The 18,058-nt window shown below is 51.0% G+C and overlaps 1 protein-coding gene across 2 annotated transcripts; it reads right to left on the bottom strand.

Moving 5' to 3' along the window:
• Positions 1-1,805: 1,805 nt before the first annotated feature.
• On the bottom strand, positions 1,806-11,868 carry EVA1B (eva-1 homolog B). Of its 2 annotated transcripts, none has more exons than XM_087970440.1 (3): positions 11,773-11,868; positions 5,026-5,115; positions 1,806-3,079 (listed from the first exon to the last, which is right to left on the bottom strand). In XM_087970440.1, the coding sequence occupies exons 2-3, from the start codon at positions 5,093-5,095 to the stop codon at positions 2,658-2,660; spliced, it is 492 nt and encodes a 163-aa protein (XP_087826566.1). In that variant the 5' UTR covers positions 5,096-5,115; positions 11,773-11,868; the 3' UTR covers positions 1,806-2,657. The 2 variants fall into 2 exon arrangements, with proteins under 2 accessions (XP_087826566.1, XP_026529548.1); XM_026673763.2 differs by lacking the exon at positions 11,773-11,868 and adding an exon at positions 10,149-10,962.
• Positions 11,869-18,058: the final 6,190 nt, after the last annotated feature.

Raw genomic sequence — 18,058 nt, 5'->3', positions numbered from 1 at the left:
GCTTGTCAACTGGCTCCTATTTATGATGGCTGCAGAGTCCTGGGGTCTCACGTGATCCCCTCTTGCGATCTTCTGACAAGCAAACTCCGTGGAAAAGACACATTCACTTAACAACCAGGTTACTAACTTAACTGCAGTTACTAACACTTAACAACCAGGTTACTAACTTAACCAGGTTACTAACTTAACTCAACAAACGGGGCAAGAAAAATCATAAAAATGGGCCAAAACTCACTTAACAAATTTCTCACTTAGCAACATGTGGTCGTAAGTTGAGGACTACCTTTTTGCTTTGCCAGGAGTTCATGTGTGAGGTAGATGCAGCAGGGGAGCTTCAAGACGACCTGGGTGGGATCTATGGGGAAAGAGGGGAGAGGACCACCCGGGAGTCAAGCCTGCAGGTGACCAGAGGGTAACGGGCACCAGGGAGGCAATGTCCACTTTTGGGCCACATTCTTCAAGAGTGATTTTAATAGACGGATGGAAAGTCCTGCATTTGGGTAGGAAACATGAAGCTGGGTGGGCATCGTCAGGGATACTTCAGTGCTGGAATCCTGCAATGGGCACGGGCTGGACTGGATGATCTCCAAATCCTCTTGCAAGTCTTGTATTTTCTGATTATGGGCCTTCAGCCTTGTGGCCTTCCTTCAAATCCCAGCTCAACCAAAACCACCAGCGCCTCAGAAGAACCCCGTTCAAGCCTTCATCTCTCACACCGTTCTTACCAGTTTGTGGGAATCCCCCAGTTACGATCCTCAGTTAAATCCAAGGAAAAGTCTAGGAGTGCTTTTGCATCAAGGTACACCTGGAAAAGAGTGCAGGGTGGGGGGAGGGGACTAGCACAGGTTCCTTCTCCACAGAGAGACAAGCCGTTTGTTTCCCTGGAGTGGAAGAGATCGGAGTTGGTTGTGCATGGAGTAAAAAAAGCAGAGAGGCCAAAGGGTGGGCTGCCTTCCTGCCCCCCCCCCTCCGAGGAAAGGGTTTCCGTTTCTTCCCTGCCAGACCGGCTGCTCCTCCTCCTCCTCCCCCTTGCCTAGCACTCCCAACAGTCTCCTGGATGGTTTTTGGCAGTTGCAGGAAACAGCTTTCAGGAAAACATCTGGCAAACATCTGGTTCAAGTTACAACAGGACTGAGTGGAAAGGCTATTTTTACCACTCCTCTCTGGGAGCAGCCAGGAGGAAAGGGAATGCGTGGAGTTTCTTTGTCCCAGGAGCACCCCCTCCCCTCCAAGGGGGATTTCAGTTCTCCAGAGTCCAGGATCTGCTTTGTCTCCAGTGACAAAAATTAACTGCTTTCCCGAATTCCAAAATTAACTCAAGATTTTTTTTTACAGCTACTTGTTTGCATGAACTGCATCTATGCACACACACACACACACACACACCAGGGAGGGAGGGTCAAATCTCCCGCACCCCCCAAGGTGAAGACTAGGGAATCTCTGGGAGGAGGAGAGGGGAGGACCAAGTGTGGGAACAGTTCACTTCTCACAAACCAAGAATGCCCTGGAAGGGGTGGTCCACGCATCCCCCCCCCCCCCCGTGAGAGCCTGGGGAACGTGAAGAACCAAAACTTCTCAGGAAGGTATCAGTGTCCTGGGGGGGGCAGGCAGGGAGGAGGATGGACTGGCACAGGACTCAAATGAAGTCGTCCTACAACAGCAGCCCTGGGAGGAATCGATGCCTTTCTTTCCAAGTGATACAAAACGGATGCCTCCCCCCCCACCCCACCCCCCCCCCCGCCAAGGCACCCAACAACCAGCCTCAGGGAGGGAGCGCTGAGCACCACAAGAAGGAAGGACCGCACTGGAATAATTCTGTTTTATAAAAGATAAGGCAAAGTTTTACATTTTACTAAATGGAGTATTTGCTACCAATCAACCCCTCTATGCAGGGAGGAGCTAGCCTAACACAGCGCCTGCGCATGGGGCCCCCTGCAGCCCGTCTCTGCCAGCCCCTCTTCAGCCCGTGAGACGCCCCTGGCAGACTCTGCAGACGTCCCTATTCTCTCCCCCCCCCAACCCCTCTTTAAAAAACAAGGAATTCCACTGCAGAGGAAGTCCAAGGAGAGTCGCCATGTTGTAGGAAGGTAGCCTGAGATAAGATACAGTACTTCAGGTAAGGCACTGTGTGTGGGGGGGGGAGGGGTTTTCCTAGGACAAGTTGGGAGAAGAGCCTGCCCACCAGCTGGGGTCTCTCTCGGGGAGGTTGCAGAGCACATCCCTGGGCAAGCAGCTCAGCAAAGGTTGGGCTGGGTCATTCATGCTGAATGCAGCTTCTTCAGCAGTTGGAGGCAAAGGTCTTGTATCCTTCCACCGAGCAGGCCCAAAGTCCCTGGAGCCCCTCCCTCCCAGACCCATCAGGGGGTGCTGTAAGACCTTTCCAGAGCCCATGAGGGACTCCTTTCCTCCCCCTCCCCCCCACGGGTCAGAGCCGGTACCTGGGAGTGGTCCTCTTGGAGTCCCTGCCATAGTCCTCCATCCCAATTGACCCTTAGACTCCCACTGGCTGTGCCTGGTGCTCCCAGTCAGGGTCACTCACACTGGGGAAGACCCCTCCCCTCCCACCCGCCATTATCCCTCTTAGTTCAAGGTCTGTGACTGCCGCAGTGCCTCAAGGACAGTTGCACACTACACTTAGGCATGAAGGAAGAGGTTGGTCAATAGTAGTGGACTCTCCCAATGGTGCCAGTCCCGGTTCCCAGAATGTCCGGTTGGCCATTGCGCCAAATTTCTCTGAGGATCCTCTCACGCTCCTCCAGGCGCTGGGCCCGTTCCAGTTCCTCCGCCGATGCAAAGACGTTGATTGTGAGGGTTCCGTCTGGGGGGCTGGGGGATACCAGGGGCAGCTCTGTCATGGCTAAGGGGGGGACGGAAAGTACATGGTCGGTTGTATCTTCCTCCTCCTCCTCCTCCTCCTCGTCCTCGTCCTCCTCCTCGCTCAAGTCCTGCGGGCTCTTCTGGCGCTTGGGGGGAATGGCTTGAGGGTGCCAGGATATGTGAATGACCAGCAGGCAGAGTGTCAGCACCAGACCGAAGCAGACCCCCAGCACGAAGTAGAGGCCCACGCTCTCCAGGTTATCTAGGCAAGACAGAGAGGAGCAGGTCAAAGAGGAAATGGTGGCTGGGTGGGGGGTGGGGGGTAAATCCTTCCCCGTTTGTGCTCTCCAGGAACAGGCTGCTTGGGCACCCCGAGGGGCACAGAGCCCGCTCTGACCCAGCCTCCAGCTGCTCCTTGGGAGAGTCTCTTTTATTCTTTCTAGGCTGCGAGGAGGGAAGGGCAATCGACTGGGCGGGCTGGACTAAAGGGAGGGAACCTGACTCTCTCCACCATTTCTCCCTCATGGAAGAACTTCAAAGAGAACAATAAGATGTTAATGTTTAAAACAATAAGAGGTAAGTTCATTCTAAAAATCAGAAAAGAAAAGCAACAGGCACAATAATCTTTGCACTTGAAGCAGCTATTATGGGCCATAAATTGGTGAAAAAATGAAATTTTCCAGGGTCTTCTGAAAGGCAGTACAAACAGTCCTTACTTATTGACCATTCATTTAGTGGTCAAAGTGACTTTTGCAGAGCTTCTGCCATGTGATTGCTGTTGCAGTCAGTATGTGTTGTCTTGTGCCTGTGATTTTCTTTCCCCCTTAAGGAGCAGAGAGATTGGAGAGGAAGGAACTGCAAGAGAATAATAAGCTAAACTTCTACACAGATAGCAAAGTGGTCATTTTGTCTCCAATATCTTTTCTTCGTTGGGAGAGAGAAACAAGCAACCGATTTCTCTCTTTGCCTGACCCTCCCTGCTTCACAGAAACTGGACGAGATGGATTTCAAGAAAGTAATCTGTTTGTGTAGCATGTCCACAGCTCCCAACTTGGAAATTTTGGATGGTCTTCAAGAGTAGCCCCATGTAGGGTACATTGCAGTAATCCAAGCAAAAAGTGACCAAGGCTTACAATCTGCGCAAAGTCCGCCCAGGCAAGGCTGCCACCTGCTTCTTGAAGAGGAGCTGTGATTCTAGGAGGACCACCCCCCCCCACCAACTCAGTCCAGGGGAGTATAACCCCACCCAGAGTCAAAGATGACATATCAACTGGGCTGAGGGAGGGGGTGAAAGGCCCAAGAGGCACTTCAACTGGTTGAGCAGAAACCAATTTCTCCCCATCCAGACCTTTACTGCCTCCAGGTTTTCAGTTAGCACTGGCAATAGCATCACCTGCCTGGAGAGAGGTGGATGTACAGTATAGCCCCCATGCCATTGGATGACCTCCCCAGTGGTTCAGGTTTAAAGCGGCCCGAGGCCTGAGGCATCCCACATTGCAAGGGTCTGGCGCTGGACCTGCTATGCAGGAAAGGGGAGAACCCCACTGCAAAACTCTGCCTCCCGCCCCAAACCCCCCAATGCCCACCCAGAAAGATACACTGGTTGGTGGTACAAAAGCTGCTGAGAGGGCCAGGAGGGCCAGTCCCATCTTAGTCCCCTCAAAGTCATCTAGTGTGACAAGTTTCGGTTGTGTACCTGGGTCTGAATCCGGATGGAACATGGTCCAAATAATCCATTTCATCCAGGGCCCTGTAGTTGAGTGCCAACCACCCTCTCAATGACCTTCCCTATAAAGGGAAGTTTGGAGAATGATGGAAGTTGTCTAATACTGTTGGAGTGGAAGGATACCCTCTTGAGAAGGGGTCCACCATTGCATCCTTCAGGATAGGTGGCACCACTCCCTCTTGCAGAGCCTTCATCCACCACGCCACCCAAATACATACCATCTCCTGGGATCCCTGACCAACCAGGCGGGGCACGAGTCCATGTAGCTGAGCTTATAGCCACCAGGACCCTGTCTAATTCTTCAGGATCAACTGGCTCCTGAAAGCCTTTCCCAGAGAATTGGGCTCAGCCACTTCCAAGAGATCCTGCCCAGCCAGACCAATTGTGTTGCATGGAGGATTGCGCACCCATCAAGCGCTCTCAAACACTGCCTGGTGTGGTGGCAGGCACATCTTCCAAACAAGCCCCATTGGGCCACCTACCTCGGATGTGCACATAGGCTGCAATGCTGCTACTCAGGAGTTCCATTTCCCCTTCGCTGTCTGCTTCCATGGCAGATGCCTCTGTGGTACCTGGAGAGGGAAGACGGGGTTTCAGCAGTGAGGAAGCTTTGCATCATCCTGGACCGTGCATCGCCCTTCATCTGGCTAGCTGGTCTGTCTTGACTATTTATTAATTAAAAACTAAAACATAATCTGTTCCTTACATTTTCTTCAGTTCCCCAAGGGAGCTTAGAGGCCGATTGTTCTTCATTTCATCCCCAGTTGCATGAGCTGTGAGGCAGGCTGGGGTGAGAAAGGGTGAGTGGCTCAAAGTCACCCAGGAGTACCCGTTGCTGAAAGCAGGTTGGAGACGAGTGCAATGTTTGACAGGTCCTTAAGATCTGGGGTTAATGTTTTACCTCTTGATCATGGGATACACATCAGCTGAATCCGGGGGCGGGGTTGGCTTGCCAGCCTAGGAGGGCACTCAGGGACCCCCAGCCACATATTTGCAAAGCAGCCTCAAACCAGGCATTCAGCAAAGGTGGCCCTGTTTTTGGTAGAGAACAGCGTTTGCTTTTGTGCCACAGAAGGGCCAGACGAGGGACATTATGCTCCTTGCAAGGCCGAGGGTATGCTCTGGCATGGGATGAGCAGCTATGGCCCCTTTACAACAAGGCTGGCTCAGGAAACCCGCCCCTGCTCTGGTGCCTCAAAGCAGAACAGAAGCTGAATGTTTTTTCCACGCCACTCAGGTGATGTCACAGTGGTTCTTTCACATCTGCCTGTCTCAGGGGTGGAAAATGTGGGGGCAGGATGGGCTGGATCCCAACTAGAGTGCAGTCTCTGGCTAGGAAAAAGCTGCCTGGCTACTTTCAAGAAGTCAGACCAATAAGAGACATGCAACCACCTTTTTGGTAGCAGTCTGAATGAAGCAAGTTACATAAAAGGAGCTTTGAAGCCAGGATGGCAGCAAAACAGGGTCCTTTTAACCAGCAAAAGCAGAGCCTGCCTCCCCCACTCTGGCCCCACAGAGCCGTCATGGGAGTCCTGGAAGAGGCTGCCAAATTCTGTGACAGTCGCCCAGCCCAACTGCCCTCTTCAGGCAGGCCAAGAGTAAATCGAAGCCAGCAGCCAAACAGGACAGGAAGTGGTTTCTTTTCCTTGCCCTCTGTTTTAGCTCGTTTAAAATGTTTTCTGAGGGAGGAAGGAAACCGCTTGGAGCTTCCTGGCTGGAGAGGAATCTAAAATGGCACCTCCCATCCTCAAAGCTGACCCAGTCGCTCTTTTGTGGGTCTGTCCCAGGGCTTCACGATGGCCAAAATCTTTCTTCTACATCCCGTGCCTCCTGATGCTTCCTGTCCCTGTCCAGGAATGGCTCCATCTCAGGGAAGAACAAGTCACTGGATGTCGAGGCTTCTGTTTCTGCTCCCAGCCAGGGAAGGCCCCAGGCCAGGTCTCCTAGCTGCACGTCAAGGAGGCTTACAGAACAACTGCCAAGATTCCTCACTTCCACTGAGAAGCCCCCCCTCCTGCTCCTTGGTGGGAACAAATGTTGCTGCAATGAACGCTGCATCATGGGCTTTGGGACCTGGTTCAAAACATTTCTCCATCCTTCCACTCCAGAGAAGAGGACAAGGAAGGGAAAATGCTGCAAGTTCAGTTTGGGAAGGATGGAATTGTAGAAGATGGTATAGGTATAGGTTCTCCTGCTTCAGGAGGGGGGTGGACTAGAATATACCCAAGGTCCCTTCCAGCTCTATTCTAAGATGGAAAAGATCTGTGGGTCTGTGCTATAGGTGACGAGGAGGGTTTCAACTACCTCTGTCAGAGCTGGAGATGCAAACATGGAATGCAGGAGAAAGAGAGTAACTGGACTCTTAGGACACTCGGTGGAAACCAATGATTAGGAAGATGACTGACTAACAAAGGTTATGGCTGTTATCTTCACAGTGATGCTGAGAGGAAAGGGAGCTTTCGTAAAAAGTATCTGATAGGTGTAACAAGTCCGGCAGGATGATTCCAGAGATTAAGCAAGGGAGCAGTGTAACTTGGTCAAAAGGGAGCAGAAGCAATAAAAGGGGGAGGAGAGATTGTACTTTCTATTATAAATATTCACAGCTCCAGAAATCCAAGGGATGCCTCAGTCAAACACAGTGGAGGAATTAGTAAAAAATAAAACTGGCAGAGATAGTTTAAAAAGAAAGAAAGATGTGAATGATGCCTTTCAAAAACTAAGTGTAGATCAGTCAAAGAAGCAGGAAGGAGTAACAATGGGAGACAAGCTCTGCAATATAATCCTTCCAGAAATTCCTGACTCCCTGACAACTCTAACCTTCAGAGATGGAGGAAGGCCAAGGGGATCAGCTGCCCTTCAACTGATATTAAGCAATCGGGAAGAGTTAGGAGCTGGTGGAAACAGCAGGGATACTCATTCTTAAAGAAAAATAGCTGAGTGTAGTCACATTCCTGTACTTTGGACTTCCAGTTTTAATGAACTCAAAGCAATTATAAGCAAAAAGAAGAAGGGGATGGGAAAATGAGTACAAAAGTTCCTAAAAAGCCCATACAGTATTAAAAACAGAATTGCAAACTACTCCAGCAAGGGGAAAAAGTAGAGCACAGCGTTGGTGGCACAAGCAGCTCAGTGAAGATCTGACCCAAGAAAGAACATCTTCTACAGCAACTAGAAGGAGGGATGGATCACCAAAGACGTCCATAGAGAGAGAGAGAGATCCGATATAAGAGAATTGTTGTAGCCTCTGCTCACTGAAGATGGCCAAGTGCTACCTGCAAACACTGTAAGGAGAGCCAGGTGGTGCAATGGTTAAGTGCCAGGCTGGAAACCAAAGTTCTAACATTAGCCATGGATTCTCTCTCAGCCCTGGGACAAAGGAGGCAAAGGCCAACCACTCCTGAAAAACTTCCTCAAGAAAACTGTGGAGATTAGTCCAGGTCATCTGTACTGACTCAAAAGCAACTCCCTCTCCCCAAAATCCCTGAATTAGACTTCCCTTGTCAAACTGATAAACAACAGAATATATTTAACAGAGACATTATTAGGTAACAATTATCAAATGCAAAAATATTGAACAGAGATACCTGGCTTGGAAACAATACTTGGGATATATTGGAGAAAATGTTTATTACAAATTGAATAACGCTGAATTGTGGGATTTAGCTGCAAAGAGGGCAAATATGGCTATCAAATGAAATACACTTTCCAAATTACACAATCTTGTATATTAGGTATTGTATACAATATCTAATCTTGCATATTATAGCCAGTATAAGGGAGAGATCCAGTATATTACAACCTGTGTAAGGGAGAGATCCAGTATTATGTCCAATTGTAGACATTACATTTTAAAAAGGATTCAGACAAATTCAAAGAACTAAGATAATTGGGAACCAGATTTTCAAGAAACTGGAAAGTTACATTCTGTGAGAAAAAAAAAACTGAAGGAACTAGGAAGATTTATTGGAGAAGAGATAGCATATGAATATTTGAAAATGATGCAACACAGAAGTATAAAGGTTGTCCTCAATTTTTCAGAGGGTGCAACAAAAATAGCAAACATAAGTTATAGTACAGGAAGCCCCATATCAACTGAACTGTGCCTTAATAGGGAGTAGTGGAGTTTGAGGGTAAAAGAAGGGGCTCCCCTTTCCTGGCTGTGTAGTGATGGAGCCAGGCGGCCACCGCTTTGAGAAGGTTGAGTTGGGGCTCCTACAGAGAGCTGGGACGGGATTCAAGGGGCCTCCCCTAGAGTTACTAGGAAGAACGGTCTGCAGCAACTCTGTGTGTTACCTTGACTTTTTGCTGCTGTGGGACCAGCCAGGTGGTTCTTGGGAGGGGAAGGTCCTCCCTGTTTCCATCAGGTGGCATTGCTCAGGTGGCCAAAGATCAGAGGGCCTCCCTGCTCTGTGGCCGGCACTAAAGGAGCATCCAAGGACCACAAGAGGCCCCTTCCCTTGGGGGAGAACCCCTTTCACTGGGGGAAGCACCCGGAGCTCCCCGCCTCTCCGGGGGGCTGCCTGCAGAGAAGTGGGCAGAGGAGAAGCACTGGGGGGCTCCCTCTCATAGACCCCCAAGGGGGGTGCCCTGCGCAAAGAGGGGTGCCTTGGCTGGAGAGGTCAACCTTGTCCCGCTCCGTCTACACAGCCGTTTCCTCCTGAGAGTCGCAAAGGGCACCGAATAATACAAAGTCCCTCCAGGAAAGGGGACAGAAGGTGGCGAAGGGAGCCACTTTCCAGGGCCCGGGGGAGCCCCGGCAGGGCCGCAGCCTCCCGCCCAACAGCAGACCGAAGCTTCTCCGGCGCCACGAGGCTGCGGGGCCTCAGCTAGGACGGGCAGGAAAAGCGGGAAGGCGGGGCGGAAGAAACCCGCGGGAGCCAAACCTCGGAGAGCCGCAGCTGGAGACGCTGCAACTCTTGGACGTGGGAAGAAGAACATGGCGACGCCCCCGCCCCCCCGCCAGGAAACCCGCCTCGCCTAAACGCCGCGAAGGGGGGAGCGAGCGGCACGGAGTCTCCCCCCCGCCCGGTTCCTTGGCGGGACAACCGCGGCCAGGCAGCGCCCAGTCCAGGCCGGGTGACGCCCCCTCCTCGCCCTCCTCAGCCAGTCTGCGGGAACGCGGCCCCATAACTGCCGCCTTCGCGGCTTCGGGCGGGGGGCCGCAGGTCCGGGCAAAGGGAGAGAAGGCGGCGGCGGCGGCGGCGGCGGCGCCGGACCCCTTCCTCCAGAGAGGCGCGGCTCCGGCGAAAGGGGCTCCGTTTGGGCCAACGGGCAGGGCGGGCGAGGTTCAGTCGTGGCCGGCAAAACGAAGGGGCGAGGCAACCTCTGAGCCCACGCAGAGTGCCGGCCAGGAGTCGCCAGCCTCGTCCTCGGCTGGACTTGACGGCTTCCTCCGCCCCCTTGTGCCACCCACGAACCGCCGCGGCCCGAAGTCGAAGCCTGGCGCAGCTGCCGGGCCGATCCGGAAAGCGAGCTGGTCCGGCGGTCGTCGAGAGAGCCCTCCTCGCCACGTCCGCCGCCGGGGGAGCCGAGGCGGGGAAGCGGCAGCGCCTCGAAGGCGCGTCCGGGTTCGGTGCCGCCGTCAGGAGCGGGAGCCGCGGCTTACCTGTTGCCTTCAAGGCTGCGGCCGCCGGCTCCTCATCGCGGGGAGGCAGGCAGGGCCCGCGGGAGCGTCCGGCCGGAGCTGAGGAGCGGAGCCGAGCTGGCCGACCGCCCGGCGCGAGTGGAAAGGGCGCTCCTTTCGGGGCCAGCCGGGGGCGGGAAGCGAGCGGGACAGGCGGGGCGACACCGCCCCAGAGCCCCTTTCAGCGGGATTAGCAGGGCGGGAGCCCGTCCTTCCGCTGGGACGGCCTCCGGGGCGGTTGCCAGCGGCCCAGGGAAGCGGCGTCCTGCCCACCGAGAGAGAGAGAGACCGGCCCGCTCAGCCGGCTGGCCCTTCCTCTCCCGCGCGGGCTGGTGAAGGCTCGGGGGCGCCGTCCGGCGAGCGGCTTCAGCTCAGGCAAGGCGGCCTCAGAGCCCGCCCCGTCTTCAGCGGGCGCCCCTCCTTTGGGAAGGGCAAAGCGGTGGCCGCCGAAGGGCGCATCTCCGAGCGGCCCCGGATGCTTTTCGTCAGGCGCCCGTGACTCCATGCAAGCCGGGAGGCTTTGGCCTCCCTCCCCGCAGCCTCTCCCGTGAGAAAGCCGCCCTCGGCTGGGCAGAGGCGGCCAGAGCCGGCGGGTTTCCAAAGGAGGCTCCGGGCCGTGTCCGAAACGCCAGAAACGCGTGGCGGCCGCCGTGGCGGTCAGCAGCGGCTCCAGCAAGCGCCTGCGGCGGGGAGGGCGCCTCACAACCCCGGCCTGGGCGGCTGGCTAGGCTGAAGCAGGCCAAAGGGCGAGCGGGGGCCTCTCAGGGCAGCTGCCGCTTCCCCACCCAGCCGCCCTGGTTAATGATTATTCCCTCCAAGGCGGGGCCTCCCTGGCGTCTCGGCCCTTCAGGCGCACCCAGGCTCCCAGAGGGGCCCCACGCACCTCCCCCCTGGCAGGTTTGGGCAGGCCAGGCCTTGCTCTTGTACTCTGCTCTGTAGCTCAGCAATGATCCCGGCTGCCTAGTGCCACAGGTGGCGCGGAAGTGACCCTCCCAGCTGGGACCCTGGGCAGAAGGGAAGCGCAGGCCCAGCTCTCTTCCAAGCATCCACTGGAATGCCTTGAGCTGGCCTGGACCACACCGAGTGAGGAGGTATTGGCTTGGGCTGCCTCTAAAACAGGGGTCCATAGCCCCAGGTCCCAGAACTGGCACCAGTGCATGGCATGCCAGCAACCGGGCAGCGCAAACAAGCGAAGCCCCACCCGCGGAATGCGGGCAGCACCTAAAACCACAGCCCCTCCGGTCCATGGGAAAACCTCTCTCCACGGAAGTGGTCCCTGGTGCCCAAAAGGTCGAGGGACACTGCTGTAAAATACACAATGTAGTTAATGCATATAAATAACAAGCTTCCTTTATATTTTTTTATTTTCTTGCAGGCCTGTGTTACCAGCAGTCCAGTGCTGCATGCGGTCTGTGGGCTGCGGTTTGGACACGCCTGCATTAGAGATCCTGGAACTGGGAATTCCTATAAAGCTGGTCGAGGGGGATACCATGAGTGGCCAAACACAGAAAGACATTCCTGCTTTCCTTTCAGCAAGGGGAGGTGGAGGAAAGAGAAGAATATAGAAGAGGATACAGGGAAGGGAGCCCACTCCTGCACTGCTTACCTGGGTATTAGGAGGAGAATGATCCAGGGCCTTTGGGAGAAGCCGGGAAGCCCAGAAAGTCCCAGCTTCTCCTCCCTTCCTCCAGGGTCCGCCTCCTCCTGACTGCAAAGGGAGATGCAGGGGAGGCTCAGAGTTGGGGTCTGGTTTGCATTAAGGTTGCAGAGCAACAGGAAATAGCTGCTGGCTGGGACCAGAGCTCCCCCTTCCTCTTTCTTAAATACCAGCTTGGGGAGGGGGTTGGTGGAGGAGGATCGGTTGGGAAGTTTGGTTGGAGAAGAGCACTTATCAAGCCTGCTCCTCAGCTGGACGGGACCACCGTAGTCTCTTCCTTAAAAAAGTCAAAGGGCAAAGATTCTTCTACGTTTAACTGCAGGCAGACTTCAGACGGCCCATGGCTGGGCAGGAAAGGTAGCAGAAAGCGGTTGCTCTCCTGCTTAGCGAATACTTCAGAGGTCCGAGAAGCAGCTCCCTGAAATCTAGCCTTTGCACCTCACACATTTTTCAGGGTCTAAAAGTCTTGCGGCTTTCAGGTGCTCCCAGTCTCATGTTCTTGTTTTGGGACAGTCCTGCAAACGGTTCAATGGGGGGGAAAGTACAATAGACTCTTTCAGCACAAAACAGGCCCGGTTTGGTTTAGTGCAGGGGTGTCAAATTCAATTTCATGGAGGGCCGCATCAGGGTTGTGTTTGAACTTGGAGGGCTGGGGTGGTGGTGGAGGAGGCCATGCTGGGCGTGACACGGGACTCATATGGGGGGGGGGGCACCTTTGGTGGCCAAGTGCTAAGGCAGGACTTCCCTCAGACCCTCCCTCACTCTCATTATAATCTTCCTTCCTTCCTTCCTTCCTTCCTTCCTTCCTTCCTTCCTTCCTGCCTTCCTTCCTTCCTTCCTTCTCCTTTCTTCTTCCCTCTCCTCTTTCCTTCTTTTTCCTTCCTTACTCATCTTCCCTTCTTTTTCTTTGTCTTTCCTCTTTCCCCTTCTGCTTTCCTGGCCCTTCTTGCATGCTCAAATGCAAAAGGGGAAACATTCCTCCTTTTGTTTTGTTTTTAGTTTGTTTTGCTAGCCCTCGGCCAGTGAAGACGGAGCTGGGGGAGCCGCCACAGCCCTGCAGCCCTCTGCCAGGGAAAACTTGCCTTAAGGTCAAGACTTTGTACTTGGCTAATTGAGAATCTAAGAAGGAAAAAAAAAGAGGAAATGGAGTTTTTTTTAACGGTGTGTGGGGGTTTGGCTATAAAGAGGCCTGTAAAGGAATGGTTCTTATCCAGCCTTCCAGTCCATGGAAGAGAAGGAACAGGCCAGGCAACTGAAGGAGGGAAACATCCAGGGAGCCCAGAGGAGCCAAGCCTGATTTGATAGGCAGGAAGATTCCGAGAGCAGATCTCAGGGAGGGGGTTCCAGATCCCGAGGAGGATTCCACATCCGTTTGTCAGGAACCAACGTTGCTAAACAAACCTCATTTGACTTGAAGATTAAATAAATACATAAATGAAATACAGGCAGCCCTCCAGTTATGGCCACAACTGAGACCACAATTTATGTTGCTAAGTGAAACATCTGTTGTTTTTCTGTTAAGTGAGTTTGCCCCATTTTATGACTTTGCTTGTCACAGTTGTTAAGTGAATAATTGCATTTGTTAAGTTAGTAACATGGTTGTTAAGGAAGTGTCTTTTTTCAGCACTGTTGTAACTAAATGAACTGTTGTAGGTCAAGGACTGCCTATAGTTTCCTAGGTTGTGGAAATGCCATTGGCATCGTGCCTTCAGCAAAGCACTTGGCCAGGTGCCCCAGCTAGTGAAGTGTGGGTGGAATGGCATGGCAAGTGGGTACCTTCCCATGGGCGCTTATCCAGAACTGCTGGTCGGTGCCTTTTCCAAGTTCAGCTCTTTTTAAGAATTATGATTGAGTGAATGCTTATCAATCTGAGAACAGAAACCGCTTGGGGTGGTTGCTCCTGGAGCAGAGTGGAATAAAATTCAACACGTAACTCTAGAAGTGAGGGAAATGGGATGCAGACAACAGAATGAAGTTTAATCAGAGAAATTAAAAGTTATGAATATAGGAAATAAAAAAAAAACCCAGACTTATAGGACGACCGAACTTGTGAAAAATCTCTAGAAATGGAAGTTTAAAGAATGGTTAAGCAATGTTAAGCAGAGTAAGAAATAGACCAAAAAAGGTAAGGCATGAGACAAAAGGAAAAAGCACTAAATCTAATTTGTACTATTTACTGTACCATTATTTAGCTTTCTATTTTTGAACCTACCATCCCTCTACCAATCCATTTACTGGTTTATGCTTTAAATGTCTCCCCCTTTAGTTAGGCTCATCCACTCTGTCCAACCATGACTTTGATTTATTGCTTCCTTGATCCATTAACCTTGTCGTATATTTTTTTGCAGTTCAGGCAAGAAACGTGGAGGTGGTTTGGTCATATCAAACCACTTCCACGTTTCTTCTTCTTTTAGTTTCATATTCAATTAATTTAACATCCATTCAACCTTAGCTTCTTGTTTTAAGTACCATCTTCTCACTTTTCCTAGTGTAACTCAACTCTTCTTTTTCCAATGGGTAGAATTATGCTCTTAAATACAGCCACTTCTGCTTTTTTTTCCTGATAAATACTCATTCCTTACAGCTGTATAATTTTTACTTCATCTTGCCATCTTTAGTAAATATCGCACCCAGAAACAGTTTCTTCCTCACTTTTTTTAGACATTCTGATCAATTCTTTGTTGCAAAGATTTAACTGGTGTTATTAGGATAGAGAAGTAGATAAAAAGATTAAGGGTTCTGATTAAAGAAATGTATATACATTGGCTATTTCAAAATAATGTGATTTTGTTATGACCTATCATAATATCATTGTGATATGATCGTTTGGTCCATCACAAGGCTTATACAATCAGTGTAATGTTTGCTGCAAATCATTTGAACCCTCGGCTAGCAAAAAGGCATTATCTGCATTCGTTCCTTACATACCATAAAACGCATTAAACAGCCAAGGGAACATCATGGAGACCTGGATTAAGTATTGCTCAATGTGGAGTGGTAATTCCATCTGTGCACAAAACATTTTAAATAGATTTAAATAGATAAACAGAGTTGGAAGGGACCTTGGAGGTCATCTAGTCCAACCCGTCTTGCCCAAGCAGGAGACCCTACACCATTTCTGACAAATGACAGCCCAGTCTCTTGAGAGCTTCCATTGATGAAGCTCCCACAACTTCTGAAGGTTGTTCCATAGGTTGATTACTCTGTCAGAAAATTTCTTCTTATTTCCAGGTTGAATCTCTCCTTGTTCAATTTCCATCCATTTTTCCTTGTCTGGCCTTCAGGTGCCTTGGAAAACAGCTTGATCCCTTCCTCCTCTCTGTGGCAGCCCCTCAAATGCTGGAAAACTGCTCTCCTGTCTCCCCTGGTCCTTCTCTTCCCTAGACTAGCCAGGCCCAGTTCCTGCAACTGTTCTTCGTATGTTTTAGTCTCCAGTCCCCTCATCATCCTGGTTGCTCTTCTCTGCACTCTTTTGAGACTCTCAACATCTTTTTATAGTGTGGTGACCAAAACTGGATGCAGTACTCTAGGTGTGGACTTACTAAGGCTTTATAGAGTGGTATTAGTACCCCCCTTGATCTTGATTGTATCCCTCTGTTAATACAACTTAGGATTGCATTGGCTTTTTTGGCTGTTGCCGCACAGTGCTGGCTCCTATTTAGCTGGTTGTTCACTAAGACTCCAAGATCCCTCTTGCTATTAAGCTTGGTTTCACATATACTGGTTTCACTATATGTGTCCTTTGGGTTTTTCTTGACTAAGTGTAAGACTTTACTTTTGAATTTCATGTTGTTAGATTTCCTATTTCCTCCGGCCTTGCTGACTGATAGTGCCACCCTCTGCCATTGCGAAGATGTTCATGCTCAGGAGGATGCTCAGGGTTGTTGTCCCTTAAGCTTTGGCACCTTGGCCTTCGCTTGACCACCAGCCCCAAAAACATCTCCTGTGCTTGCTCTTAATGGGTATACGTCCCATTCGTTTGGTAAATAGAAAATATATTAGTAAATAACGTAAAATGTAAATCATAATTATATATTCGCAATAAGATGTATTTGTAAATGCATCACCAATATTGATAACAAACAAGGAACCATAGACTGTCGATAGTAGAATTGTTAGTTTTTTAATCATTTTCTTTTTTTCTATTTCTTTTGTTTCTTCTTCTGGTTGCTCACAGTCCTCTTTTGGACCCCTTCGTTTCAAATTTTGCCTCATCGCTTTGCACAAAGTAAGCCCAGTGGAGATTTTGCTTTTCCTTTGCATCAGGGAATGGTGCAGCATAAGGGGTATATAAAGGAAAAGGAAGCTGCAAGAATTACGTCCAAGAGGGCAAGGAACAGTTAGGACCAAAAAAGGCACAGAAAATGCATTGATTTTGATCAAAAGCAAAGCTACTTCTAGCAAAGTGAATGGAATTAAAAAGTTTTAGAGCTTTGTACATGAATGCTATCAATAAAGCAAAGAAATACTAATGAAAAGAATGTCAGAAACGCCATGAGATCGATGAAAAAGGAAAGATTGTGGGAAGGCAACGTAACTGGAGAAATGACAAAATGTGCTTATAGATCGGCTGTGCAACATGTTTAATGTGCTTGTGAAAGCTGCACATGACAACTGGAAGAATGGTCCTCAGTGCTGAGAGTGCAACCACCTGTCAGATCCCTGTGTCTCCTGGTTGGTGAAAACCTCCAGCAGGTGAGTTCAGGCACCGATACATTTCTCATTGTAGGAGGGGATGTTTTCAGGAACTTTTGCCCCCTCCTTAAAAACACAATCTCTTGATCCCACCTGTCTGGACAATTTACATCTAGCCTCCCACCTTCCCTTTTTAGAGTAGGTGGTAGGAGAGCTTGGCAGCTTCAGAGGATCCTGGATGAAATGGATTATCTGCCCTTCCAGTCAGGTTTCAGGCCTGGTTATGGGGCAGAAAGGGCACTGCTCTCTGGGGAGAGCAGGATGGGAATAGTGCATCCATCCTTGCTTTCCTTAGCAGACTTTGGCATCACTGACCAGGGTTCCTTGGGGGGCAATTGTGGGCCTTGCGTTTGGGCAGCATAATTCTGCACTGGCCTGGTTCCTTTCTCCAAAGCTGGTCACAACTAGCGTTGATAGGAAACGAGAGATCCAGTCAATGGCTGTTCCTTTGTGGGGTGCCTCTCTGCTCCTTTTTAACATCTACATGAAGCTGCCGGGTAAGGTCATCTGTCATCATGGAATGAGGTAAAAATGATGGACTGATGTATTATTATTTCCTTTAGCATATGGGACGTGTTAGCCAGGGATCACTGAGGGGGCTGGCTGCCTCTGTGAAAGGAATTTTTTTCAGGCAGTGTTATCTTTACCTACAGGGCACCTGAATGCCAGAAGGTAATCCTTTCTTGTCCCTCTGCAGTTTATTTGCTCATGTGAATCGAGCCGCCAAGCTGCCAACCTCACTGGTGCGCAGGCCCAACGTCTTACCACATGAGCCACTGCAGCCTTTGCATTTCCATCCCTCGGGACCCAAGTGATGCTGTTGCTGCCCCCTCCCAGCACCTGGAGGCCGAGGTTTCTGGAGGCTTTGGTCAAATCCTGCTACCTTTGAGCGGCTGTGTGTGTGTGGAGCTTCCAGCTTCAGGACTTTAATATCCTAAGTTGTTCTGGATGGGGCTGCACTTCTCCAGACAGACATGGTGCTTCTGGAATCATGACTCTTGCTTGATGAGCAGATGGCAGTTGTGGCTAGGACAGCCTTTACACAACTTTGTGTCATGTGCCACTTGAGTCATTCCTAGATCGGGAGTCCCTACGCTCATCTCCCTGGTCATCTCCCTTCTGGACTATAGCAATGTGCTCTACATGAAGAGTATCTGGAAGCTTCAGCTGGTGCAGAATGCGGCCACATAGACAGTTCTTGGGGCCCGGAGGGCAGCCCATGTCACTCTGCTATTGCGCAAGATGCACTGGTTGCCGGTTTGCTTCCGGGTCAGTTCAAGGTGTTGGTTATCACTTTTAAAGCCCTTCATGGCACGGAAGCAGGTTATGTGAGGAGCCATTTCAGCCCAATGGGATTCCCCTGCCCCACCCGTGCCAGCAGAAAAGGCTGGTGGGATTCAGAAGAACCTTTTCTGTTCTGCTTCTTGCCCTCTGGACCATCGTGGTCCCCCAAGGCCAGAGCTGCTCCCATCCTCTTGAAGACATGACTGTGCCAGTCAGCCTGGGGCCCTGATGGGGGTGGGGCACTTTGGAGGAGACC

This window comes from Notechis scutatus, chromosome 8 (assembly GCF_049901735.1).
Source record: "Notechis scutatus isolate UNSWTSFEM ecotype Mainland chromosome 8, rNotScu1.2, whole genome shotgun sequence".
Lineage (NCBI taxonomy): Eukaryota > Metazoa > Chordata > Lepidosauria > Squamata > Elapidae > Notechis > Notechis scutatus.
Note: the sequence above shows the minus strand (reverse complement) of the source record. Positions and strands in the feature narration are given on the sequence as shown.